Consider the following 25,189-nt stretch of genomic DNA (forward strand, 5'->3'; position numbering starts at 1 on the left):
CCTAACCTCTGAGTTTTCTCTGTCTCAGCAAGCCTTAGAAAACAGTGGGCTGTCTTCAATTCCAGCTGCAGCACCCCCCAGCGACCCCAGCCACGCCAAGACCTCCGCCGCGCAAGGCCCCGACCCAGAGCTTCCCCACGGCGGCGAGCCAGCTGACCCTGCGGAGGCCGAGCCGGAGAAGGAGCAGGAGAGCCCCGAGAAGCTGGACAAGAGGGAGAAGAAGCTGCTGAAGAAGAAGTCGCCGCTTCTGCCCGGTAATTTCAGTACTGCTTCCGCCTGTAGGCATTCGGACGGCGCGTTGCTTGTTCTGAAGAAATACGCTTTTTTCTTCTGAAGGTGACGGATTGTTTAACGTTCTCATAGTATCTACCTCATAGTATCTGATATTTAAAATTAAAAACTACAAGATAACAATGTGTGAGCCCTGGCCAGTTTGGCTCAGCGGTTAGAGCGTCAGCCTGCGGTCCGGAGAGACCTGGGGTCGGTTCCCGCTAAGGGCACGTACTTCGGTTGCAGTTTGTCCCCGGCCCTGGTTGGTCGAGCGGGTGGCAGCCACTCGATGTGTCCCTTCACGTCGATGTTTCTCTCTCTCTCTCTCCCTTCCTCTCTCTCTCTCCCACTCTATCTCTACAAAAAATGGAAAAATATCCTCGGGTGAGGATAAAAAAAAAAAAAAAAAAAAAAAAAGAACAATGTGTTGAACTACCTCCCTTCTGTGGCCTGCCACCTTCCCATGATTCAAGTCCCCTGACATCCTGGGGGCGTGGACGTGGCTGTCAGGGCCTCCTCCGCCCCCGCCTGGCCTTCCTTTCTCCGGGTGATGGCGCCGCCACCCCGACTGTGAAGTGTGGCCCTCTGCTCTGAGCCCTCAGCGGCCCTTCCGCCCGCCTCTGCCTCTCGGTCTGGGAGCCTCCATGCCCCTGCTCTCCGGGTGCGGAGTTACCCTGATGTCTTCACCTTTGTTCTTTAAAACTTTAACTCGAGTCCTTTATAAAGACCATCGCTGAGGAAACCTGTGTGTGTCTTGAAGTTGCTCAATATAAAATGTTTGAAAATTTTAATTTTTTTTATGTGCGCAGACACAGAGTATGCGGGAAATACAAAACCAATTTTAAGTAGGCTTAAGTTTTGCTCCCTGACACCAGCAAGATCACCACAAACTAAATGCCCTTTTCTTATTTTGAAACCATTTCCCTGGTTCCCTGTTCTTTTTTCTCCCCCTGGTTTGTGTTCTTTGTTTCCGTGGTTTCACTGTTTTTTCAATGTTACTTTCAATGTTACTTTCCACCCTTTCTCCTGAGCTGTGTTAACTGGTCGCCGAGCAGTGGCGGCCGCGCTGTCCCCTTCCTGCGGGCGGGCGTGCGGGTGGAGGGGGGCGCTGTCCTCTCCCTGCGGCAGCTGTGTGCGCAGCACAGAGGATGCTCCTCACGCGGAGGAGGAGGCATAAGTGGATCCCCGCTGGGTCCCGTCGCTTGCAGGCTCCCCAAGTCTGCCAGGGGTTCCGCCAGAGCCCTTTCCCCGCACCTTCCAAAGCTGTGCACCTGACATCCCTGCCGGGCATGTCTCCACTGCGCTCTGCGCGAGTGGGGGGTGGGGCGGCCCTGAGCGGGCCTGGCGCCAGGCTTGACCAGTCCCGGCGCCTGTCCAGCAGCCCCTGTCCGTCTCAGCGATGGTTTGCCTTCGTGGGACTGTCAGGATTTCCCGCGAGATTAAAGCACAGCTCCCACTCGACCGTGATCATGGACACTCCCACCTTCCCCGCAACTGATCACACATCTGCTGTAGCGAAGAGTGTGTCGCTTCTTACAGTGTCGGGCGCTGTGTCCACCCTACCCCGACGGACACTAGGCGCCCAATACCTGGCCTCTCACCTTGTGTGTCCCCCACGCTGCAGGGTCGGTCCGCGAGGAGAACGGGGTGCGGTGGCACGTGTGTCCCTACTGCACCAAGGAGTTCCGGAAGCCCAGCGACCTGGTGCGCCACATCCGCATCCACACGCACGAGAAGCCCTTCAAGTGCCCGCAGTGCTTCCGGGCCTTCGCGGTGAAGAGCACCCTGACCGCGCACATCAAGACGCACACGGGCATCAAGGCCTTCAAGTGCCAGCACTGCCTGAAGAGCTTCTCCACGGCCGGGAGCCTCAAAGTGCACATCCGCCTGCACACAGGTGCGGGGGCGGCCGCCGGCGGCGCCGGACTCGTTTCCTTCCGTGCCGGGCCGCGGGGGCTGCTGCAGGCTGGACAGGAGCCCCGTGGTCCGCCCTGCACACAGTCTGCGCGGCCGTGCCTCCTGCGGCTGCCGGCAGCACCGGGTCCGGCGCTGGGCAGAGCGGGGCGGAGGGCGAGTCTGTGCGCAGGCCCCTGCGGGTGGCACCGGGTCCCGCGCTGGGCAGAGCGGAGGGCGAGTCTGTGCACAGGCCCCTGCGGGTGGCACCGGGTCCCGCGCTGGGCAGAGCGGAGGGCGAGTCTGTGCACAGGCCCCTGCGGGTGGCACCGGGTCCCGCGCTGGGCAGAGCGGAGGGCGAGTCTGTGCACAGGCCGGCGCTCCACCCTGCGGGCAGCACCGGGTCCGGCGCTGGGCAGAGCGGGGCGGAGGGCGAGTCTGTGCGCAGGCCCCTGCGGGTGGCACCGGGTCCCGCGCTGGGCAGAGCGGAGGGCGAGTCTGTGCACAGGCCCCTGCGGGCGGCACCGGGTCCCGCGCTGGGCAGAGCGGAGGGCGAGTCTGTGCACAGGCCGGCGCTCCACCCTGCGGGCGGCACCGGGTCCCGCGCTGGGCAGAGCGGGGCGGAGGGCGAGTCTGTGCGCAGGCCCCTGCGGGTGGCACCGGGTCCCGCGCTGGGCAGAGCGGAGGGCGAGTCTGTGCACAGGCCCCTGCGGGCGCACCGGGTCCCGCGCTGGGCAGAGCGGAGGGCGAGTCTGTGCGCAGGCCCCTGCGGGCGGCACCGGGTCCCGCGCTGGGCAGAGTGGAGGGCGAGTCTGTGCACAGGCCCCTGCGGGCGGCACCGGGTCCCTTGCTGGGCAGAGCGGAGGCCGAGCCCTGTGCGCAGGCCCCTGCGGGCGGCCCCGGGTCCCGCGCTGGGCAGAGCGGGGCGGAGGGCGAGTCTCTGCACAGGCCCGCGCTCCACCCTACGGGCGGCAGTGCCTCCTCCAGTCAGCTCGTTTGTGACCGGTAGCAAGGCACGGAGACCTCTTTCAGGCTCCAGTTGTATTTATAATAGCCTTATTGAGATGTAACACCGATCATAACACTTAGGATTTTAAAGTGCTCAGTTAAGAATTGTGAGACCCACACCCTGTCCAATTTTACACATTTTTATCACCCCCAAAAGGAATCTGGGACCCTTATCGGTAAATTGCCTGACCTGCCCGGGGTTCCTGGCTGAGCTGACCACGTGAATGAGTGTTTGAAAAAGCTAAAATCAGTTAATTTTGTTATATGTCCTTCTTTGGAATCTGCATTTTCATGTATCAACAAAAATGCAAAAGAAGGAAACTTCCCTCAGGAAAGGGAAGGGGTAGCCAGGGCTGTGAAGCGTCTTCCTCGCAGCAGCGGCGGCGGCCGTGTTGCCGGAGTGGCAGCTGGTGTCCTGGGCGCGGAGCGCTGCGGGGCTCCCTGAACCCGTGCGCACAGCCCAGCAGCCCCGCAGGCTGAGGGGGCGGGTCACAGACCTCAGCACCCGGAACAGCCCCAGTCCTTTGAATAGCCGTATTTTACTCTGTTCTGAAAATAGCCCATTTTTTTCTTATGCCTTTATTACATGCCCTAACGTGTATAGTATGAACTGTGCGCAGACTAGGGGAAATAACTGATTTATTAGCCAGAAAACTATAAACACGAAATGACAAATTGAATAGTCAAATCGACAAATACTAGAATATTATGGTGGCATGAATTTTTAAGATGTATTTCTTTGCAAGAACTCTGTGGTGTACTTTCGTTTTTATTAGGGGTCAGACCTTTTGCTTGTCCTCACTGTGACAAAAAGTTCCGAACCTCAGGCCATAGGAAGACACATGTGGCTTCCCACTTCAAACACTCGGAGCTGAGGAAGACGAGGCACCAGCGGAAGCCCACCAAGGTGCGCCTGGGCAAGGCCAGTGCCCCCGCCCCTGACGTTCCGCTGCAGGAGCCGATCCTCATAACCGACGTGGGTAAGGGTCTCGTCCCTCCGGCCCCCTGAGGGCGTGCGAGCCGCTGGTCACACGGGCAGTTCAGGCTGCCGCAGTGAGGTTCTTGCAAAGCGTTGCTGTGTCTTATGGGCTGGAAGGTACACAGTTACAATGTAAATCCTGCTCCTGTCTGAACTGCTGCTCAGTCGTGTTCTTGGTTAAAAGAGAAATGTGTGTGTGCGAAGATGTTAGTAAGTAAGTTCTCACGGAAGAAGAATTTCCTCCCGAGTGGAGCTGTCCGAGGTGTGCAGGTGTCACGGTGCGATGCACTCAGTGTGCTGGAAGGTGTGTATCTTAGAACTCCTACCGGGTGTGCAGTGGATCACCACTTGGGCTGCTTTGATCTCTGAGCTTCCGAGGAACTAGACTTCTTAGGAGATTTGATTGGCAGGGGTGGGGAACCGTTTTCCTGCCCAGGGCCATTGAATTACTTACAACATCGCTCATGGGCCAAACAAAACTATGCACTTGAACACTAGCCTGTGCTATTTGGTCAGGCTGATCCGGTCAGGCGTGTGATGTTTGCTGGCACTGACTTCAAGGTCCTGGTGTGGCCCCAGGATGACATTCCCCACCCCTGGTTTAGAGCACAGAAATGGGTCTGCACTCCCGTGGTGGTTAGAACAATTTGATGTCCTTGCCTGGTTTCGGTAGCTCACAAACAGAATGGGCCAATTCTACTGAATTCTGTGTTCAGTCCTCACCACAGCCTACAGGTTCTCAGTGGTTTGTGGTGTTCTGGAAAAGTCCGGGCAGCTTAAATATCTGTTCAGTGGCCCTAAATTATCCTTCATGCTTGGAGCTTACCCTCAAATTATCAGATTTTTAGGTTGCCATGAAGCAAGTTAAAACCTGTGGGTTTCTTGACTTCAAGTTTAGAAATCCTTAGTTGAGTGAAGCTAGTGTCCGATTCTCTAGGCTTTTCCCAAGGCTGAAATGGGCATGTTTCACTTGTTGGCTTCACAGACGCCTGCAGCTTAGGACCGATTAGTGGAGTGGAGCTCACGAGGGAGATGGTTTATACAGGTGGCTTCCCGCTCTGAACTGTAACACGTCGTAAATACTTAATTCTATGCTTAATTTCACTGTCATGTATGTGCATGTCTTTCTCTTCTCTCAGACTCAGCTCCTTGGGGGCTGTATTGAATAGATTGACTGAGCTAACCTTTGGGGGAACTTGATAAAAACATGACAGACGGTTTTAGCAGGTTTGTTAGTTATTTGAATACATTGGGAGATGAATTGTTCCTTTTCAGTCTAGTTACTCAAAACTGTGTTTTATGCTAAGATTGTCCCTCTGGAAAGTATTAAAATGTATTAAAAATAACTTTCACAGCTGCAAGGGAACTTAACGATTCCAGTACAGCTGCTGATACAAACCCGGGTCCTGGAGAGGGTCCTCGTGTTGCTGGTGGCTTTGCAGCCCGTGTGCAGGGCAGAGCCGGCGCCCAGGCTGGGTCTAGGCCTCGTCAAGGGGGCTCCCCCTCCCCACGCCCATGACCCCTGCCGCTGGCACCGAGGTGTGGGGAGCTTGCCCAGGTTTCACCGCCTCCTGCCTCCCTGTCGAATGTCACTGCTTTGCTGCAGTGTGGGGCTCTAGACATGTTATCCATTTCACTGTGGACATCCTTTCTCCCAGTTTGAGAACCAAATTTTAAATAAAATACATGCAGGCTGAGGACATATCGGAGTCAGGTGATCATAGTATTCTGATCTGTAGCTGCTTATGGATTTTCAGATTACATACACTTAGCCAGTGTCTATTTTTTAAATCGCCATTTTTCTCTGTATGTGATTGTGTGTGTGTGTGTGTGTGTGTGTGTAAATATCATTTTTGCTTTTCATAGACGTTTGAAATAGCTTTCCTTAGAAGTGAACCAGGCTTTGGTTATCTATTATTTTAAACCTTGATCCTCCTAGTTTATATTTACGTTTCAATCATGTTGATATTAGCACATCAATTTTGCATTTCTTTGACACATTTGTCTAACCTAGTCTATCAAATTTATGTTATATATCATATTTTTGTTTGTCATTTTGCAATATTTACATTCTCACTTTTTCAGTATATGAACACTCCCATAAGACTAAGCTGTATTTTCCCCAAACAATGAAGCTGTTTCTTCTGTTATAGAAGGATTATAGGATGTTTTAAGGATACTTTTAGTTTGCATTTGAAGCTTATTAACTGAAACTTATTCATACTTTTCCTTGAGATTAATAATTGCCTTTAGCCCTGGCCAGTTTGGCTCAGCGGTTAGAGCGTCGGCCTGCGGTCCGGAGAGACCCAGGTTCGGTCCCCGCTAAGGGCATGTACCTCGGTTGCAGTTTGTCCCCGGCCTTGGTTGGTCGTGCGGGTGGCAGCCACTCGATGTGTCCCTTCACGTCGATGTTTCTCTCTCTCTCTCCCTTCCTCTCTCTCCCTCCCGCTCTATCTGTACAAAAAATGGAAAAATATCCTCGGGTGAGGATTAAAAAAAAATAATAATAATAATAATTGCCTTTAAAAAACCCCTATTAAAGGTCTAGTAGGCAGTCTAGTGAAATGACAAACTGTAATCAGTACCCTAGGGCCTTTATGTATGCTGAATTCACCCTTATTTTTTTCTTCAAAGACTGAGACCTTGTGATCAGCCTGACTTTCAAACAGAACGTGGCGCTTGTAACATTGTTAGAGGAGAGACAGTGTCTGAAACAGACAGTTCAAGGCAGGGAGACCCCGCCCCTTGCAGAGGGCTCAGAATCGTCTGGGGTCTGTGTCAAAATACTTATGCTGTGGTGCTACCCCAGAGAGTCATGCCTAGGGGAACCTGAAGGTTACAGGTCAGCGTAGGAGGTTTGGATCACCAGGTGTGACAGCCCCAGTCAGACCAGGGCTGTCCGTCGGCAGTGTCTGCAGTGTCCTGAGCACACGGCTGCAGTGGGCTCCTCGCAGACACCTTCTGTGTGTGTGTGATCTTGTGGGTATTTACGGAGCGCCCCGGGCCGTGCAGTTCCATCAGAGTGGCCGGGCCAGGGCTCGGGTGAAGGGATCAGCTCATGGAGTGTGGGTGGGTGGGGAAGACGTGGAGACACCTGGGAGGCAGAGACGCCACCCTGGGGCCGGACTCCTCAGCCTCCGAGAAGTGGTCTTTCGGAGACTGACAAGCCCTGGCTCCAGGGCTAGGGAGCTACCCGGGCCGACCTAGGTGTTCTTTGTGTTGAAAACTGCCTGCTTCATATTAACTTTGTAAGAACTTCTCGACAGGTGTTTAAGTAGCCAGTTTCTAACACAGTTAAAGTAGCATTGAGTTGCCACATTGGAATTTAACTCTAACCCTCGGAGTTCCCTCTTCTCGGTGAAACAGATGCCTTGTGACGTTTGCCTTGTTGAGCAGCGCTGACAGTGAATTATTCCTGATTTTCTTTTGGTTTGTAGGTCTTATCCAGCCCATTCCAAGAAACCAGTTTTTTCAAAGTTATTTTAATAATAACTTTGTAAATGACGCAGACAGACCATACAAGTGTTTCCACTGTCACCGCGCGTATAAGAAATCTTGTCACCTGAAGCAGCACGTCAGGTGGGTGCACCCAGGCGGGAATCCGGGGCGCTGACAGCGAGCTGGCGGGGGCGCGGAGGGTGCCGTGGTAGCTCGTGGGATTGCAGACGTCATAGTTGATCCCCGAGTGCTCACTGGTGATTTATGTCTTTGTTCCTTACTGTCGCGACTAGAATATGTAGCCAGGAATTGCCACTGAATTTTTTTCACATTGCTGTTACATTTGAGTGTTTGCAGCTTCTAGGACACAGTGAGAAAGTATTTGGTTTGTTTCATCAGAGTTATGTTCTTTAACAGTTTTCGGGTGTATTTATCAGAGTTGAGGTCAATCTTGATGTAGCAACAGTGAAAAGAAAGTAGAACCTGGGTCTCGGGAGACAGAGGCCCTGAGGAAAGCGCAGCGCGAGGAGCCGGGGCTTGGTTTGGCCCCTTGCACCCCGGCCTGGTGACTCTCGCAGCCCCGGGGGTGCTGGTCTCCGCTGGTGGCGCAGGGCTGCTGCTGGGGCAGTCGGCGAGGGAGAGCGGTGCGGGCGAGTGCGCTGATCACAGCGTCTGGAGCCGGCGGCTCGGCTCACGACCTGCTTCTCTCCAGGTCGCACACGGGGGAGAAGCCCTTCAAGTGCTCTCAGTGCGGGAGAGGCTTCGTCTCCGCGGGCGTGCTCAAGGCGCACGTGCGCACGCACACGGGGCTGAAGTCCTTCAAGTGCCTGGTGTGCAACGGGGCCTTCAGCACGGGCGGCAGCCTGCGGCGCCACATGGGCATCCACAACGACCTGCGGCCCTACATGTGCCCCTACTGCCAGAAGACCTTCAAGACCTCCCTGAACTGCAAGAAGCACATGAAGACGCACCGGTAGGCCCGCTCGCCGGCCCTGCAGCCGCCCTTCCCCGGGGGCTGGGGGTGTTCTGAGAAAGAGTTGTCTTTGGCTCCTGGTTACTTCTGGGAGAGGTGTGTGGGGAAGAGACTGATGTCAGTGTCTGAGGACCTGTGGAGAACCACAGGCCTCTCCAGTTTCAGTTTCAACCTCTAATAGAATGCCGAGTTCGTCTGTATTGGGCTAAACGCTCTGTAAGCTCTGCTAAAACCGGTGGTCAGTGACAGGTGACATGCTAGACTGTGGCTGGTGTACTTAGGTCTTGGTTTCAGAAGGGACTTCGTCAGCCCTCAGTGCGGGCCCGTCATCAGCGTACGTGAAAGTCTGAGATCCAGCCGCCACAAGAACCCATCGTTGACGCGGGTGTGCGCTTCTCGCACCCAGGGCTCCTCTGGGCGCAGGGACCCAGCAGCCCTGCGGTGGCGTCTCCGGCGCGTCTGTAGTCTGTTCAGTGTGTTTCTGAGAAGCCGGAGCTCTGGGTCCGGGGAAGCCTGGGCAGGAGCCGTCCTGGGAGACAGACTCTGGAAGTGAGAAGACAACCCTTCTGCCCTAGAACAGTTGCTTTCAGTGGTGTTTTAAGCCGGGTCTCTGCCCAGATCTCGCCTACGGCACAGGCCCGGCAGCGCGGTGAGCTAGCTGTGAGAAGCGGGGGCGGCGTCCTGGTGCCCGCCCGGCTGCCTCCGTGCACCCGGCAGCATCGCGGTTCCCTGTCAAGGCGCTTCCCTCGCCCGACGCGTAACTGCTGCTCCAGGCTGTCGGGACTGGGGTGTGCGGGTGTCAGCCTGGAGGGCGCTTGTGACCACACGTGCGGTCACACTGCACTGCGAGTGGGAGCTGTGTGCTCCCCGCGTTCAGGGACTGGGGTTCCGGGGGCAGGCGCTCAGGGCGGACTGGGGTTCCGGGGGCAGGCGCTCAGGGCGGACTGGGGTTCCGGGGGAAGGCGCTCAGGGCGGACTGGGGTTCTGGGGAAAGGCGCTCAGGGCGCTGTGCTCCGCTCACCGCAGCCGGATGCCGTGCCCGCGCACAGTACACGCTCTGCGGCGGTGGAGCAGGGGGAAGGCCCTGTGTGTGGCTCAGTGGCCAGTGGCACCGTTTCTGGGAAGCAGGTCAGCTGTTTTAGCGGGTGCCCTCTGTTTGGTGGAGTGTCACGTTGGCCACTGTTTGCCATGGGTTCTGCCTGGGGACTGGTGCCACAGTGACGTCAGGAGATGGGTATGTGGCTGAGGTGACAGTCTGGAGACGGGTCGGTCTGTCCTTGCAGGGCTGGAGTTTCTTCAGAGAACCTCTGCGGGAGGGGCGCCAGGTGCTGCGGCCCTCACCCTGAGCCAGGTCCGAGGGGGCCTGTGGTGGAGGCCGTGCGGCCTCTGCGGGAGGGGCGCCGGGTGCGCGGCCTCTGCGGGAGGGGCGCCGGGTGCTGCGGCCCTCACCCTGAGCCAGGTCCGAGGGGGCCTGTGGTGGAGGCCGTGCGGCCTCTGCGGGAGGGGCGCCGGGTGCTGCGGCCCTCACCCTGAGCCAGGTCCGAGGGGGCCTGTGGTGGAGGCCGTGCGGCCTCTGCGGGAGGGGTGCCAGGTGCTGCGGCCCTCACCCTGAGCCAGGTCCGAGGGGGCCTGTGGTGAAGGCTGTGCACAAACCAGAGCAGACCGACAAGGAGCAGGTTGGCACAAGGGCCTTGTCGCCGAGGGCCCGGGGAGAAGACGCCACGTCCGTGTGCAGCCAGGCCCATGTCCTTGCTGCTTCTTACTGCGTCCTTGTTCCCTCTCCTCGGTGACAGTTACTGAGACGTGACTGCTTTTCATATCAAGACAGTAAGGAGAAGACATTTTGTTGGAAGCAGGAGTGGACTTCTGAATGGGCAGAGTCCTGAGATTCTGGGGTCGAGTGGGCAGGCGGTGGGCCTGACGGTGCACGGCCGAGTCCCGTGCGCTCCCAGCAGGTGGCGTTTCAGCTGCCCTTTGAGTCCTTGATTTCGTCACCGGATCACTGCTCACGTTCCTCCTCGAGAGAAAGTGTTGACCTCGGTGAGAACGGACTTGACGTGTTCTGTGCAGTGAAGACGCAGCACTAACCTGAAGGGCCGTCTTACAGAAAAGCAGAGTGGCCACGTGCCTCCCGCTCTGTTCTGTGAGCAGCGGGCATTGGTCCCAGGACCTCGGGCCGGGAGGCAGCAGGTGGCTGGACCTGGCCGCCCTGCACGGGTCCGTGGACTGAGTCAGCGGAGGGAGCTGCCTCACCCCATGCAGCGCTCTCGGAAGCTTCAGCCCAGGGTGTGAGTTGGGAGAGTTTTACTTGGGAACATGTGCCAGCTTTTCAATTATTTCCCTTAAAATTCCGTCCTGTCGTCCTTCGGCTGCCCCCGCTGCCTCTGCGCCCCTCCTCTTCGGGGGTGAGGTGGTGCGCTGTCCTTCAGACGTGTCAGCAGCGTTTCTCTTCGCCTGGGTGGCCCCGTGACTCCACGATAAAGCGTTAAAGTAAAAATGTTTGACGGCTTAATCAGATAACGTTACTTAGGGCGACGCTTCCCGACTGAAAGAGTAGAGTCCCGCTCGCGCCGCGGCCTGTGCCTGGCCCTGCGGGCAGCATCTAACCTGTGTGTCCCGGTTGGTCTCTCGAAGCTATGAGCTTGCCCAGCAGCTCCAGCAGCACCAGCAGGCGGCCTCCCTCGACAGCAGCTCCGTGGACCAGCAGGGTGTGCACGTGTCCACGCAGATGCAGGTGGAGGTCCAGAGCGACGAGCTGCAGCCGCCTGCGGACGCCGTGGCCACGAGCCCTGAGGCCATGCTCACGCTGGAGCCGCAGCACGTCGTGGGCACGGAAGACGCGGGGCTGGGCCAGCAGCTGGCAGGGCCGCCTCTGGAAGCTGACGAAGGTACACGTGGCCGGTCGACCTGCAGAGCCATCTGCCGGTGCCCAGCCTCGTTCGCTCGGGCTCCAGGCCTCCCGGCCTCCAGCCCCGAGTCACAGAGCAGGCTGTGTGTGCACAGGGCTCCCAGTGCCTGCCTCCTCTAGTCTGCTTGTCCCCTCCGCGTGCTGAGGGACGTTCCATTTCCAGCAAGCGTCCTCTGTGAGGTCACTGGTGCTCTGCACAGCGCGCTGAGTCCTGTCCCGGGCTGCTGCGGTCCCGCACGGTCTGTCACTGGCCTGCAAGGACCTCGCCACCTCAGCCGCGTGCTGCTTCCCCCATGGACGGGTCTTGCTCTAAAAACGTGCAACCCCAGACAGCGAGCTCAGTGCACAGTCAACTGCGTCTGGCACAGGCGTCACCTCGTGCCGGCCACTCCCCTGGCCAGCGCACTGTTTCGTGGGTGTCCCAAAATACGTAGTCCCCGAGCAGGGTTCTGTAGGTTTATCCTTTCTGTTGCCTGGGACAGTGCACGGCCAAAAGGTCTTTAGTAGCTGTTGCTGTGGCTGCACTTAGCACGTCTCAGGAGAATGTGTCCGGGCCAGTGTGACGTGCTCCGAACACAGGGCGCCCAGGCTCACCTGCAGATGCGGACGCCGCTCCGCTGCCCTTCTGCACAGGTGGCTGCCTGTTGAAGACTGACCGCAGCACGCAGGTCGGTAGGTCGGAAGTAACTTGCGCTCGTATCTGTGTTCTTGTCCTCAGACAGGTTTGTGGCTCCACAGCACACGCTGCCGGGGCACATGGACCAGTTTGCAGAGCAGCCTCCTCCGCAGCAGGCCTTCGACCCGGCTGGCTTGTCGCAGGGTTCGTGCTGTCCCCACCACCTGGGGTTTGTGTGCTTGTGTGTGTGTACGCGTGTGCACATGTGCTTGTGTGCATGTGTGTGTGTGCGCGTGCGCACACGCTGTTTGGTGGTGCGCTCACATTTTCTGGAAAGCGACTGTAACCGTTTTATGTGCAGTCTGTAGCCAGGAAAAGGGGGTTGAGGAGAACGGGGATGTAGGCGTGACCAGGGGTGGCGGCTGCCCACAGGCCTGTGCCCTGCAAGGCTTGTGCTGAGCATGGCCTCCCGCCTGCGCACAGAGAGTCTGGGCCTGCTGGTGAGAGCAGCTCCCGACTCCAGCTCAGAGCAGCATCTCTTTAGACGTCTTTATTCATAAAACTAACTTTTTGGCTTAACGAATAGCGTGTGCAGAACACTTTCCCTAACTTATTTCAGATTTCACCGTTACCGACACGTACAGCCGGCAGGCGCAGTTCCCGCCTGTGCAGCAGCTGCAGGACTCGAGCACGCTGGAGTCTCAGGCTCTGTCCGCGAGCTTCCACCAGCAGAGCCTACTGCCGGCGCCCAGCTCCGCCGCCGGGAGCGCGGTGAGTGCCTGCGCGGGAGGGCAGCCCGCCGTCTGTGACTGCGGCGATCGTGTCCCGTGGAAGCTCGAATGTGCAGTGTACAGGGCTCTCTTTTTTCCCTTGAAACTTTTTAATTGTCCTAAAAGGTTTCATTAGCGTGGCGTGACTTTCCTCTGTGGGGAAGCGGCAGGACGGCCAGGAGCGCGGTGTCAGAGCCCAGAGACGTGGTCGCGCTGGTCCCGAACCAGGCGTCCCGCGTGCGCCGCCGTGCACGTGCCGATGCGACTACAGAGAACGCTGGCCTAGTAAAGATGAATATTTAAATGCATACTCTTAAAAGTTTACTTCTTAGCTTGAAGACATTTGCATTTTGGTTTTGATTTTTCCATTTTTGGAAGATATTCATTAGTTTTGAAAATGATTAGCCAAACAGGTAGGTGTTCTTCCTTTAAAAGCTGCTGCTGCCCTGGCCAGTTTGGCTCAGCGGTTAGAGCGTCCGCCTGTGGTCCGGAGAGACCCAGGTTCGGTTCCCGCTAAGGGCATGTACCTCGGTTGCAGTTTGTCCCCGGCCCTGGTTGGTCGTGCGAGTGGCAGCCACTCAATGTGTCCCTTTCACATCGATGTTTCCCTCTCCCTCTCTTCCTCTCTCTCCCTCCCACTCTGTCTGTACAAAAAATGGAAAAATGTCCTCGGATGAGGATACAAAAAATAAATAAATAAATAAATAAAAGCTGCTGCTGACAGCCTTGCCAACGTGGGCCTTGGGCGGTGGGCATGTTCTCCCGGGCACCTGGCTGCCCGACGGACCGCGCCGTTTTCCTGTGGTTGTGGGACGAGCCAGGAAACAGTATTTTCGAAAGTGGGCCTTTGAGTTGCTGTCATTGAGAGTCGAGTAGGTAAAGAGTAATCTCTTGTTAGGATCACTTTCATGCCTGAGTGAACTGCATCGAGGTGAGTTAACGGGAGATGAGTGAAATACGTGTTTGATAAAAGCAGCGGAAACGACCATCATCGCTAATCTGGCCGCATGACAGCGACGACCTGCTGGGAGCCCCTCCCTCTGCCTCCGCACTTGCGAGCTGTCCCCTTCCTTCCAGCTGTCTGTGCTCACGAGTGTTCACGAGTTTGCTTCTGTTACGTCTCAGACAGCTCCCTTGATGGAGGAGCCGTCCCAAGAGGAGCTGGGCCTGCCGCCGCCCCGCCGCCAGTTCCTGGAGGACAGCGAGGACCAGAGCCGGCGCGCCTACAGGTAGGCACACCTGTGCACGTCGGGCTGGCACGGCTGCCGCCACCTGTGAGCACGCCTCGCGTTCGGGGCTCTGCGTCTGACTCTCCCGAAACCTCTGGAAGAGGTTCATTACCATCTCCATTCTACAAGTGAAGGGCCCGAGACACACATTTATTTGCTAAGGTGTCTGCAGCTGGAAGGTGACAGGGCCAAGTCGGCAGGTGGCAGCCCCTCCCGCTGTGTTCGGCTGCTGGGCCGGGCCCCCTGCAGCACTGCAGGCCGTTGCCGTGGTTGCAGGGACAGCGCACATGTACAGTGAGGCTCTTTGTCCGAGGCTCCTCTGCGGCCCGCGCGCCAGGCGCAGCGTGGCCACTGTACCTGTCCTGTGAGTGTGGCAGAGGTGGGTGGTGGTGCAGTCCCTGGACATGTGACTGGGCATGTGACTGGACATGTGACTGGGCATGTGACGGGACATGTGACGGGACATGTGACTGGGCATGTGACGGGACATGTGACGGGACGTGTGACTGGGCATGTGACGGGACATGTGACGGGACATGTGACTGGGCATGTGACGGGACATGTGACGGGACGTGTGACGGACATGTGACGGGGCGTGTGACGGGGTGTGTGACGGGACATGTGACGGGACATGTGACTGGGCATGTGACTGGCATGTGACGGGGCGTGTGACGGGACGTGTGACGGACATGTGACTGGGCATGTGACGGGGCATGTGACGGGACATGTGACGGGACATGTGACTGGGCATGTGACGGGGCATGTGACGGGACATGTGACTGGCATGTGACTGGCATGTGACGGGGCATGTGACGGGGCATGTGACGGGGCATGTGACGGGGCATGTGACTGGGCATGTGACTGGGCATTTGACGGGGCACGTGACGGGACATGTGACTGGACACGTGACGGGGCATGTGACGGGACACGTGACTGGGCATGTGACGGGCATGTGACGGGACATGTGACTGGACACGTGACGGGCAAACTCTCCCTTCACAAGGACCACTTCTCTGGGTCCTGCCCCGGGGCCCGGCAGGCTCCTGATCGCTGTGAGCGCTGGCCTCATGGCCTCACGGTCCGGGCGCCTGTGGGCACCTCCCTGTCAGCAGAGCAGGTGCAGCCCTGGGGGAGGGGGTGCTCAGCCCAGGGGGCCCGTCGGTGTGGGCGAGGGCGGAGGCGAAGGCCCTGACCCGCCTGTCTCTGACCAGGCCGGTTCCTCTCAGCGCTGCCGGGTCACTCTGCCGGGGGTTGGTTTCAGTTAAGGGGTGTTCCTCATCGGAGAGTCGTCCTCAGCGAATGCCACCTGGTTCAGTGCAGCTCAGTTCTCAACAGAGTGTTTCCTGCTCACACGTGGGCCGGTTCCACCTCCATCTCGACGGCAGAGCTCACTTTCTGATGTCAGCCTGGTGCTGTCACTCGCTTTTCTAGGCAGAGTTTCCTAGGGAGCCGCTGAGCCGCACCCGCAGAGTAGGGTGCATTTTACATGTGCTCCAGGCAGTCATCCTCAGACCGGGCGACACCGGGGGAAGGTACGGGCTGTCCGCGTGGGTTCCTGGTCTCAGAGGGCTCACTGAGTTCTCCGTAGACTGGAACTTGGGAACAGGAAGAGTGGGGAGTGTACTGGAATACTCTCTCTAAATCTTGTAGTTTTAATAGCATGTGAAAAGAAATTTTGAAATGTGTAAGTATTTTTATTCTTAAAGTAATTTTAATATATTCCAGACCAACTAAGGGCAAACATAATATGTCAGATTCAAAGTAGCCGCAGTAAAATCTGTTTTGCAAAGGGTTTTATGAATCGACTTTTCCACGTGTCGGACTCAGGAGTGATTCTGACTCAAGCAGAGGAAGCTCTGTGTCTCCTCGGTCACTTGGTGAAGAAAGTGACACCTGGTAGTTTCTCACTGTGTCTAAAAACCGTAGTCAGTCAGATACTGTGCCTGCTGGGGAACCCGTCGGACTTGCTGGTCCCGAGAATTGTTCCTGCCCAGTTCCCGTGGGCGACGGGGGGACCGCGCACTGTCCTGCGTCCCAGAGGTCGCAGCCCTGAGCCTGCCTCTCGTTGCAGGTGCGACTACTGCCACAAGGGCTTCAAGAAGTCCAGCCACCTGAAGCAGCACGTGCGCTCCCACACGGGCGAGAGGCCCTACAGGTGCGCGCTCTGTGGGCGCGGCTTCGTCTCCTCCGGCGTGCTCAAGTCCCACGAGAAGACGCACACAGGTCCTGTCTGCCCTGCCCCGGGTGCCGCTCGGGGCGTGCCCACCTGCCCACAGAAACCCCTGCCCCGTGCTGCAGCCCCGGCAGCCGCAGGCCTGCGTCTGTCTCGAGTTTGTCTCTGGACGTTTCATGGGGATGAGTCCTGCGGCCGGCGCCTCTGCCCTGCTCCTGTCGCCCTCGTGCTCGGTCTTGTCCTCGCAGTGGGGTCAGGTGCCTTCCCGCTGGCCCGGCAGCGCTGCAGTGTGTGGGGCCCACTCTCTGCTCTTCACTCAGCATCGCTGGACGGGGAGAGGTTCCATCTGTGTGGCGCAGGGTCACTGGGTCCTGTGGCAGCCCTGTGGGCACCTTGAGTTCATCTCACTGCAGTGGCTCCTCATTCACTGTCCCCGGCTCTGCGTGGGGGTTCGGTTTCCTGTTCTCAGCAGGGGCTGTCATCTGTCTTTCATTAGGACCATCCTGAGGGAGCTGGGGACTGGTTGTGGATTAGAATCGTTTTTCTCTGATGGCTCACGACGTCGAGATTCTACGTATTCACTTGTGCATTCTAGTCCTATACCACTTTAAAATCAGATTATTTATGCTCTTACTCAGATGTGATAGTTCTAAATGTACTGTTTATCAGGTATATGATTTGTAGTTAAATGCACGTTAAATGTATCCCTTTCACCTGTTCAGCACATTTAAAGTAGTAACAGTGTAGCTGTCTGGATTCCACGTGCTCTGGGTGAGGCTGCATTGGCACCAGAGGTGCAGTGCTGAGAACACCCCGGGGCGAGGAGTGGGTGCAGGCCAGTCGGGGGCGGGGGCCGTGACTCTCACGGGCGAGGACAGGTCACCTGGAGCCCCACAGGCCTCCCAGGGCCCCCGCTGCCCCAGAGGCCTGTGTCGTTCACGACTTACAGGGGCAGGGCCTCTGGGGAGGCCCCTGTGCGAAGAGCAGGTGGAGGTCGGAGGAGAGCGCCCCCTCGCCTGCTCGGAGTGTGCTCGGTGCCCAGACGTGGCTGCAGGGGACGCTGAGCGGAGGACGCAGGCCCCCTAGGGCCTCCCTGTCGTGTGCTCTAGGGGTGCGGGAAGGGCCCTGGAGACACTTCGGGAGCAGATCCCGCAGACACGTTGCCAGTTTAGACGTAAAAGAGTGAAAGACCGCGGGGCAGAGAGGCGGACGCTGTCCAGAGAGATGCTCTGGGCTTCGACTTCGTGCGCGTCTAGGAAGACGCTGTCCGTGGCCATGCGCTGGGTCCAGTCCCTGCATTCAGGTGGCCAGGGCTCAGGAGCAGACTGGACAGGTGGCTCGTGGGCTGTGCTCCTCTGGGCCTCGGGACGGCGGGATGGTGAGGTGACGGAGCGTGTCTCTGCTCTGTTCCCCAGGAGTGAAGGCCTTCCGCTGCAGCGTCTGCAGCGCTTCCTTCACCACCAACGGCAGCCTCACCCGGCACATGGCGACACACCTGAGCCTGAAGCCTTGCAAGTGTCCCTTCTGCGAGCAGGTCTTCCGGACGGCTGTCCACTGCAGGAAGCACATGAGGAGGCACCAGGCAGGCCCCTCCGCCGCATCAGCACCTGGAGAGGCCGAGGGAGCTGGAGGTACTGTCCCTTTGCTGATTCCAGGCTTATCAGCCAGATGCTCATGTGATAGGTGAATGCACCAATCACCTCTAAAATCTATGCACCAATCACCTCTGCACCAATCACCTCTAAAATCCCCTCTGCACCAATCACCTCTGCACCAATCACCTCTAAAATCCCCTCTGCACCAATCACCTCTAAAATCCCCTCTGCACCAATCACCTCTAAAATCTCCTCTGCCCCAATCACCTCTAAAGTCCCCTCTGCACCAATCACCTCTAAAATCCCCTCTGCCCCAATCACCTCTAAAATCCCCTCTGCCCCAATCACCTCTAAAATCCCCTCTGCCCCAATCACCTCTAAAATCCCCTCTGCCCCAATCACCTCTAAAATCTCTGCACCAATCACCTCTAAAATCCCCTCTGCCCCAATCACCTCTAAAATCTCTGCCCCAATCACCTCTAAAATCTCTGCACCAATCACCTCTAAAATCCCCTCTGCCCCAATCACCTCTAAAATCTCTGCCCCAATCACCTCTAAAATCTGCCCCAATCACCTCTAAAATCTCTGCACCAATCACCTCTAAAATTTCTGCACCAATCACCTCTAAAATACCCTCTGCCCTAATCACCTCTAAAATCTCTGCCCCAATCACCTCTAAAATCTCTGCCCCAATCACCTCTAAAATCTCTGCACCAATCACCTCTAAAATCTCTGCACCAATCACCTCTAAAATCTCTGCACCAATCACCTCTAAAATCTCTGCACCAATCGCCTACAAAGTGCAATGTTCTTTTCTGATCACAAACACGTCTGTGCGCTGTGAAGCACGGATTCAGAGAGGCACAAAGAGAGCCTCATCGCCCTGACCACCACAGACCTGCAGCTGGCCTCCAGGGCCTGCGGTCCCCTTCCAGGCAGGCGCTCACAGCTGCCAGTGAATTGAAAACAATCCATATGTCAGTTCCAGAACCATCTAGTTTGCAGCCTGCTGACTGGTCAGCCAGTGAAGCCACCTGAGTCCAGTGTGTGTCCCTGCCCGTCCGTGACCAAGGCGGGAGGTGGGCGCCGTGCCGTGGTGGGCCTGGTCAGGCTGCGCCCCGAGCCGTGGTGGGCCTGGTCAGGCTGCGCCCCGTGCCGTGGTGGGCCTCGTCAGGCTGCGCCCCGTGCCGTGGTGGGCCTCGGTCAGGCTGCGCCCCATGCCTGCAGCTCCAGTGCTCCTCTGGGCCCTCGGCGTTCCCGCGGGGTCCCTGGGAAAGGAGCCCAGAGCGCCCTTGTCCGCAGAGACGTCACCCTTCATGTCGGCCGCAGTGAGCTCCGGGCCTGACCCTGCCGCCCTGTCTGTCCACTTCCTCAGCTCGAACTCGCTGTCCTGTGTTCCTTCCCGACGTGTGCTGTATTGATAGTGTTCTGGGTCACTTTCAGTGTTTATTACAATTAGCTCCACATTTCTTTATCAGTGTCGGGGCGGGGGGCTCCATCTAGAACCTGCTGCCCCCAAATCTTTCCAAGTTTTACTGACAGTGGATTGGAGTTCACTGTATTTACTTTTTCTGGAATTCCTGCTGAAGGGCGAGTCTCCCCAGGACTTCCTTTCTCTCCTCGCTCCCTCCACGACCCTTTCCTTACCCCCCTCCCCGTTCTCCTGTGGTCTGTCCTTTCCCTGTGTTCTGAGAGGAGCCCCCCGTTCTGTGTCCGTCCTTTCCCTGCATTCTGAGAGGAGCCCCCCGTTCTCCTGTGTCCGTCCTTTCCCTGTGTTCTGAGAGGAGCCCCCCGTTCTCTTGTGTCTGTCCTTTCCCTGTATTCTGAGAGGAGCCCCCCGTTCTCCTGTGGTCTGTCCTTTCCCTGTGTTCTGAGAGGAGCCCCAGGATTGCTGGGGTGCACTCAGCGGCCAGCATGCCTTCCTCTGCATCTCCATAGCAGCAGGTTCTCGTTTCTCATCGGGCACGTGTGTCCTCACAGCTCAGGGAGCGAGTATATACACAGACGTGTTTAAAAATAGTATTTTCTTTCAGCGGTTGGGGGCTGTTGTCCAGTATGTTGATTTGGCCTCTTTCGGGCTGATTTTCTTTATCCGGTAACAGTTCACTTCCTACTCCTGTCAGCAAGCGGATGCTTGTGCTGACCAGCGGCCGTGTGGGCAGTGGCGAGCTCGGAGCTCGGGGCTCGGCGGCAGCGGTGGGCAGGCCGACCTCTAGTCAGTGTCCCCTGCCGCCTCCGATCCTCCCCTCAGGGCGTCTCCACAGGCTTTCTTTCCGGGGACCCTGCTTAGTTCTCGGTGTGACAGCGGTGAGCACAGTCTCTTTAAGCCTCAGGTGTAGCTCCTTTGAGCTGCAGGTTTAACCACGTGAACTCGCCCAGTCCAGTCTCCTGGGTCTGTGGAAATTGTCGTCAGGGTCTGACGCTCCCCTGCGCTTGTCTAGATGTGGGTGTGGAGGACGAGGAGGACGGCGCGGAGAGAAACAGCTCGAGAAAGGTGCGCCCCGAGGTGATCACCTTCACCGAGGAGGAGACGGCGCAGCTAGCCAGGATCCAGCCCCAGGAGAGCGCTACCGTGTCGGAGCAGGTGCTGGCGCAGTCGGCCGCGGAGAAGGACCGCGTCAGCGAGCTGCGCGACCGGCAGGCCGAGCTGGAGGCCGAGCCCAGGTTCGCCAACTGCTGCTCCTACTGCCCCAAGAGCTTTAAGAAGCCCAGCGACCTGGTCAGGTAGGCACGGCCCGGCCAGGGCACGCGCTCTGCGTCCCCAGTCGACACGCGTTCGGGGCGGCGCTCAGCCTGGTGCCACCGCAGGGACAGCGGCGACCCCGATCCCAGCTGCAGCTCCTGTAGTTCTTACCGCTGCCGCTCGGCTCACACACGTGTCACTAGAACGGTCTGCTCTGTAGATCGCTCGTGCTCCTGTCTGTGGGGCTGTGGTGCCACTGGACGTAACTGGACGTAACTGGACGTAACTGGACGTAACTGGAGCTTCGTGTTCGCTAGAGGACCCGGTGCCCGCCTTGTAGGGGTGCAGGCCGGGGTGGGGGCCGCCACATTGCTGGTCTGCGGGAGGAACAAGTCCGAGTGAGGGATGTCTCAGGGCAGGTCGGCCAGATCACAGGCATTACATGGGGTGCAGTTAGCGGGAGGGGACCCGGTGGCCACCAGGACACGTGGCAAACGGGTGGGCTCCAGAATGCTCAGGCTGTAGAAAGACGAAGCGTCACCTTAAGATGTTCCAGGTGCGTGCACAGTGGGGGCACAGGCTTTGCTTTGGGAGGTGGAGCGGGGTGCAAGGCGGAAGACACCTTCGCACCAGGAAGACACAGGTTTTCAGGCGGGATCGAGGGGCTGCCTCCCATTCCTCTGTCAGCCGAACACCCCACAAAGGCAGAGCTGGGCGGTGGTAGTGGCTGGGCAGCTCCTGGGTTGGACACGCTCACCCAGTGAGCGGAGGTGACTGTGGCCGGCTCATCCCCCCGGGAAAGGGAGTGTGCCAGGGCGTGGCAGTGAGGCGGGTGAGTGGGGTCCGAGCGCGGCTCAGAGGTCAGGAGGGGCTCTGAGAAGTCGCGGTGACCTCAGGGCCGGGGAATGAAACGAGAGGACGTCCGGCTGAGGAGGGCCAGCCGGTGTGCGGAAAGGGCTTGGGCGCTTTGTCCTCAGGAGTCCACCTGGTGAGCAGTTGAGGTGCGAGCCGCTGAGGGCCAGGGTCCCTCGTGGGAGGCGGTGGTGCCGGGCAGGGTGCCCGTCTGCAGGCGATGGAGACGCCCTGCAGGTGCCCACCGGCCCTCCCAACACCTGCAGGCTCCGGGCCTGCAGGCGGGGCCGCTGAGCAGCCAGTGGGGACGGAAGGAGGGTGACCCACGACGGAAGGGCAGGTGGCGGCCACACCTGGGACCTGGCGAGGCCCAGCCCAGCAGCTGGCTCACCTCCTTTCGTTCTTCCTTCAGTGGCGCTGACAGCAGGCCACGGTCAAGGTGAAGCAGAGCAAGACGGAGACTCAGCCCGGTGCTGTCCCCAGAGGTGACCACTGGCCAGCAGTGTCCATCACGGCCACGCCGCGCTCTGAGCCTCTGCTCTTGTTCAGCTTGCGTGGCGTCGAGGCAGCTCTGGGCTCCCTGCAGACCCCGTTGCCGCCGTGGTTGCGAGCGTCCCTCCAGGCCTGCCCGCCCCAGCACAGTGCGCACGCCAGGCTGGCTTTCAGGGGCTCTTCTCAAATTCTGAGGGGGTGGGCGAGCCCCTCTTTTTGTGGCTCCAGCTGTGTGCACCCCTTCTTCGAGCCGCCCGGCTCTGCCCTCGTCGCTCCTGGAAACGTGGCCTTGCAGACCTCACGCCGTCTGGACGTGTGCAGGTGTTTTTCTGTGGAGAGTGAAGCTCCAGGGCTCTGTGTGGCCGATGCGCCCAGCACACAGCTCCCGCGACGCTGGTCTGGGGAGCTGTGAACGGGGAACCGCCGCGCTCCCGGGCGCGTGCGGTGAGCAGGCACTGAGCGGACGCTTCCCGGCAGGCACGTGCGGATCCACACCGGAGAGAAGCCCTACAAGTGTGAGGAGTGCGGGAAGAGCTTCACGGTGAAGTCCACCCTGGACTGCCACGTGAAGACGCACACGGGTAAGTGTGGCCCCTCCCTGGCGCGGGCCCGGCGCCGTCCGTCCGCTGCTTTGCATTTCGCACGCTCAGCTACTTCCACAGTTACGGAACCGTGAGAAGTGGATCTAAAAGCGTTTCCATTCCTGTCGTGGAGAGAGTGACCCACAGGACGCTGAGGGCCGGCAGGTCCCAGGGCCCAGCGCTCAGCTGTTCTCACTCAGACGGCCGCTGTCGGAGGCCTGCTGGTGCGTGTCAGCGCGCAGCTCAGCCCGAGGCCTGGGGTCCGGGGTGGTTCCGGGCGGGGCACGTGCCTGGGCTTTGGGGCCCATTCCCTCCCGGTCGGGGTCGCGCAGGAGGGAGCGATTGGAGTGTCTCCGTCGGTCCACTCTCTAAACGTCCATGGAGAAATGTCCTTGGTTGAGGGCTAAAAAAAACACCTTTTAGTCTCACTGAGGTAAAAAAATGTGGTTGGTCTGGGTTATGTGAACACTGAGTTCAGCGAATCTGAGTGTAGCTACAGGGCAGGAACTCTGGACGAGAAAGTTGTGAAGGAGAAGTGAGTGCGGTTTCCAGGGCTGTTCCCCTTCTCCCTGTGACCTGAGGGCTTCGCTGACCTGCCCCATGGAACTGCTGAGCCGCTGCGTCCTGGCTCTGGGTGTGTCCAGGGGCTGGGAGGGCAGCGCCCCCACCTGGCTCGAGCCCTGAACTCCACTCCCAAGCCACACGGGAAAATGGGGCTCGAGCGACTCGGTAAACGGTACGGTGGTGGTTACGATTCGTAGGGTGAGGACTTATCAAGCTAATTTATAGTCGTACTTTTTGTTCATAAACAATCGACTAGAAGAGCACCATGGAGTTCCACACATTTCTGTAAGGTCCTCGACCCTCTCCTGACGGGTTTATGTCAGGAGCTAAGTTAGCAGATACTTGAACTTACTCAAAGTGCTCGTCTGTGCAGCTTTTCTGTTGTGTCCTTAGGTGACGAGGGTCAGGGGGACCAGCTCCCTTGTCCTGCATCCCCAGGTCTGGCTGCACGGGCAGGCAGGTGTGGTGACTCCTGGTGACCGCGCACACCGGGGTCTCTGTCGGCCCCGGGCACTGGGGAGCGAAAGCCAGGTCTGAGCACCTGTCAGGCCTCCCTGGTCCGGGCCTGCGTCTGCCGCCCGTCTCTCGGGAGGCCAGGCCAGGACGCTTCTGCCCCAGGACTCCCGGGCAGCGTGGTTCCCGTGACAGCCCTCAGCTGTGTGCCCGCTCGGTCTCCTGACACCCTGGGCACGTGGAGAGGGCTGGTGCCCGGCGCTGGGCACGCACGTGGTGCTGGCCTGGGCTCTGCCAGCCCAGAGCTCCCAGGTGCTTCTGCCTGTGCTGGCTCCGGGGGCCCCTTGCAGAGTGGGAGATGCGAGCTCTGCACCCTCAGGAGGAGGGGCGCGCCTCCCTGTCCAGCCCTGGGGCACGCTGGCACCCCCGCCCGCCCGCCCCGGCGTGACGCTGCCTGGCCCTTCGCAGGTCAGAAGCTCTTCAGCTGCCACGTCTGCAGCAACGCCTTCTCCACCAAGGGCAGCCTGAAGGTGCACATGCGGCTGCACACGGGCGCCAAGCCCTTCAAGTGCCCGCACTGCGAGCTGCGCTTCCGCACGTCCGGCCGGAGGAAGACACACATGCGGCTGCACTGCGACCCCAAGAAAGCCAGGAAGTCCGCGCCCCGCAGTGCGCCCGAGGTGCTGCAGCCCGCCAGCCTGCTGAGCCCGACCCCCGCCGACCCCAGCGTGCTGGTCGTGAACAACTCGCTTCTGACCAGCCAGTTCGATCCGAACCTGCTGCAGCCGGGACTGGTGAGCCAGGCCATCCTCCCTGGCGCTGTGTCAGGTACGGCTGCGGCGGGCCCGTGGGGACTGAGCGGGAGTGAGGCGGGCTGTGCCTGCGCCGTGCCCGGTGTGGTCGCGTGTGGTCGGCGCCCAGGGGTGGGCAGCGGCTGCCCTACATCTCGGCGGGCGGTGCTCTGCCCGAGCCGGTCTGCCTGAGTCACGGTGCTGCCCGTCTCTCAGGGCTGTTTGTGGTGACCGAGCGGGACGAGGTCTGCGCAGGTGCGGGTGTCAGTGTTCGTTAGCCAGATCCCACTGACCACGTGAAAGGGCCGTGTGCCGAGTCCCTGTGTGAAAGTGAGGCTTCCTGTTGAAGAGCCTTTCCTGGTACCGTCCCCCCGTTCTCGTTCCGTGCAGGTGGCAGCGACTGGACAGTGTCCCTGGCGGACGGGAGCCTGGCCGCCCTGGAAAGCATCCAGTTACAGCTGGCGGCCAACTTGGTCGGGCCGAACGTCCAGATCTCTGGGATCGACGCCTCGGGCATCAACAACATCACGCTGCAGGTGCGGCGCCTGGCCTGGGGTTCGGGGCTTGAATGCACGAGGCGCCGTGTGAGGCTGCATCACCCATGTCTGTGTTTTCAGATCGACCCAAGTGTCTTGCAGCAAAGCTTACAGCCCAGCAACCTGCTCGCTCAGCAGCTGACGGGGGAGCCGGGCTCGGCGCCGCACAGCAGCTCCCTGCAGACGGCAGGCAGTCCGGCCCCCGCCGGTGTGGTCATCCAGCCCATCTCAGGCCTGACCATCAGCCCAATGCCGGAGCAGGACTCTGTGCTGACCAGCGGCGGCGGCGGTAAGAGCCGTTCGGGCCTGATCCGCGCTTGCTGTCGCCGGTTTGGGTTTGGGGTGCGACCATGCCGTTTCTTCCCCGCAAGGCTCGAGGGACGGG

The 25,189-nt window shown here is 59.0% G+C and overlaps 1 protein-coding gene across 2 annotated transcripts in view; it reads left to right on the plus strand.

Annotated features, from left to right (window-relative positions):
• Nucleotides 1-25,189, plus strand: part of ZNF236 (zinc finger protein 236) — a 59,322-nt gene that overhangs the window by 20,957 nt on the left and 13,176 nt on the right. For both annotated transcript variants that reach the window (XM_036245117.1, XM_036245115.1), the window contains exons 9-24: nucleotides 29-254; nucleotides 1,895-2,167; nucleotides 3,948-4,151; nucleotides 7,588-7,729; nucleotides 8,301-8,561; nucleotides 11,196-11,449; nucleotides 12,188-12,289; nucleotides 12,705-12,856; nucleotides 13,981-14,084; nucleotides 16,156-16,307; nucleotides 17,673-17,888; nucleotides 20,294-20,576; nucleotides 22,357-22,460; nucleotides 23,946-24,305; nucleotides 24,659-24,804; nucleotides 24,886-25,093. In XM_036245117.1, coding sequence (XP_036101010.1) covers nucleotides 29-254; nucleotides 1,895-2,167; nucleotides 3,948-4,151; nucleotides 7,588-7,729; nucleotides 8,301-8,561; nucleotides 11,196-11,449; nucleotides 12,188-12,289; nucleotides 12,705-12,856; nucleotides 13,981-14,084; nucleotides 16,156-16,307; nucleotides 17,673-17,888; nucleotides 20,294-20,576; nucleotides 22,357-22,460; nucleotides 23,946-24,305; nucleotides 24,659-24,804; nucleotides 24,886-25,093 — 3,187 coding nt within the window. The remainder of the gene's footprint in view (nucleotides 1-28; nucleotides 255-1,894; nucleotides 2,168-3,947; nucleotides 4,152-7,587; nucleotides 7,730-8,300; nucleotides 8,562-11,195; nucleotides 11,450-12,187; nucleotides 12,290-12,704; nucleotides 12,857-13,980; nucleotides 14,085-16,155; nucleotides 16,308-17,672; nucleotides 17,889-20,293; nucleotides 20,577-22,356; nucleotides 22,461-23,945; nucleotides 24,306-24,658; nucleotides 24,805-24,885; nucleotides 25,094-25,189) is intronic.

This window comes from Molossus molossus, unplaced genomic scaffold, assembly GCF_014108415.1.
Source record: "Molossus molossus isolate mMolMol1 unplaced genomic scaffold, mMolMol1.p scaffold_m16_p_6, whole genome shotgun sequence".
NCBI classification, from domain to species: domain Eukaryota; kingdom Metazoa; phylum Chordata; class Mammalia; order Chiroptera; family Molossidae; genus Molossus; species Molossus molossus.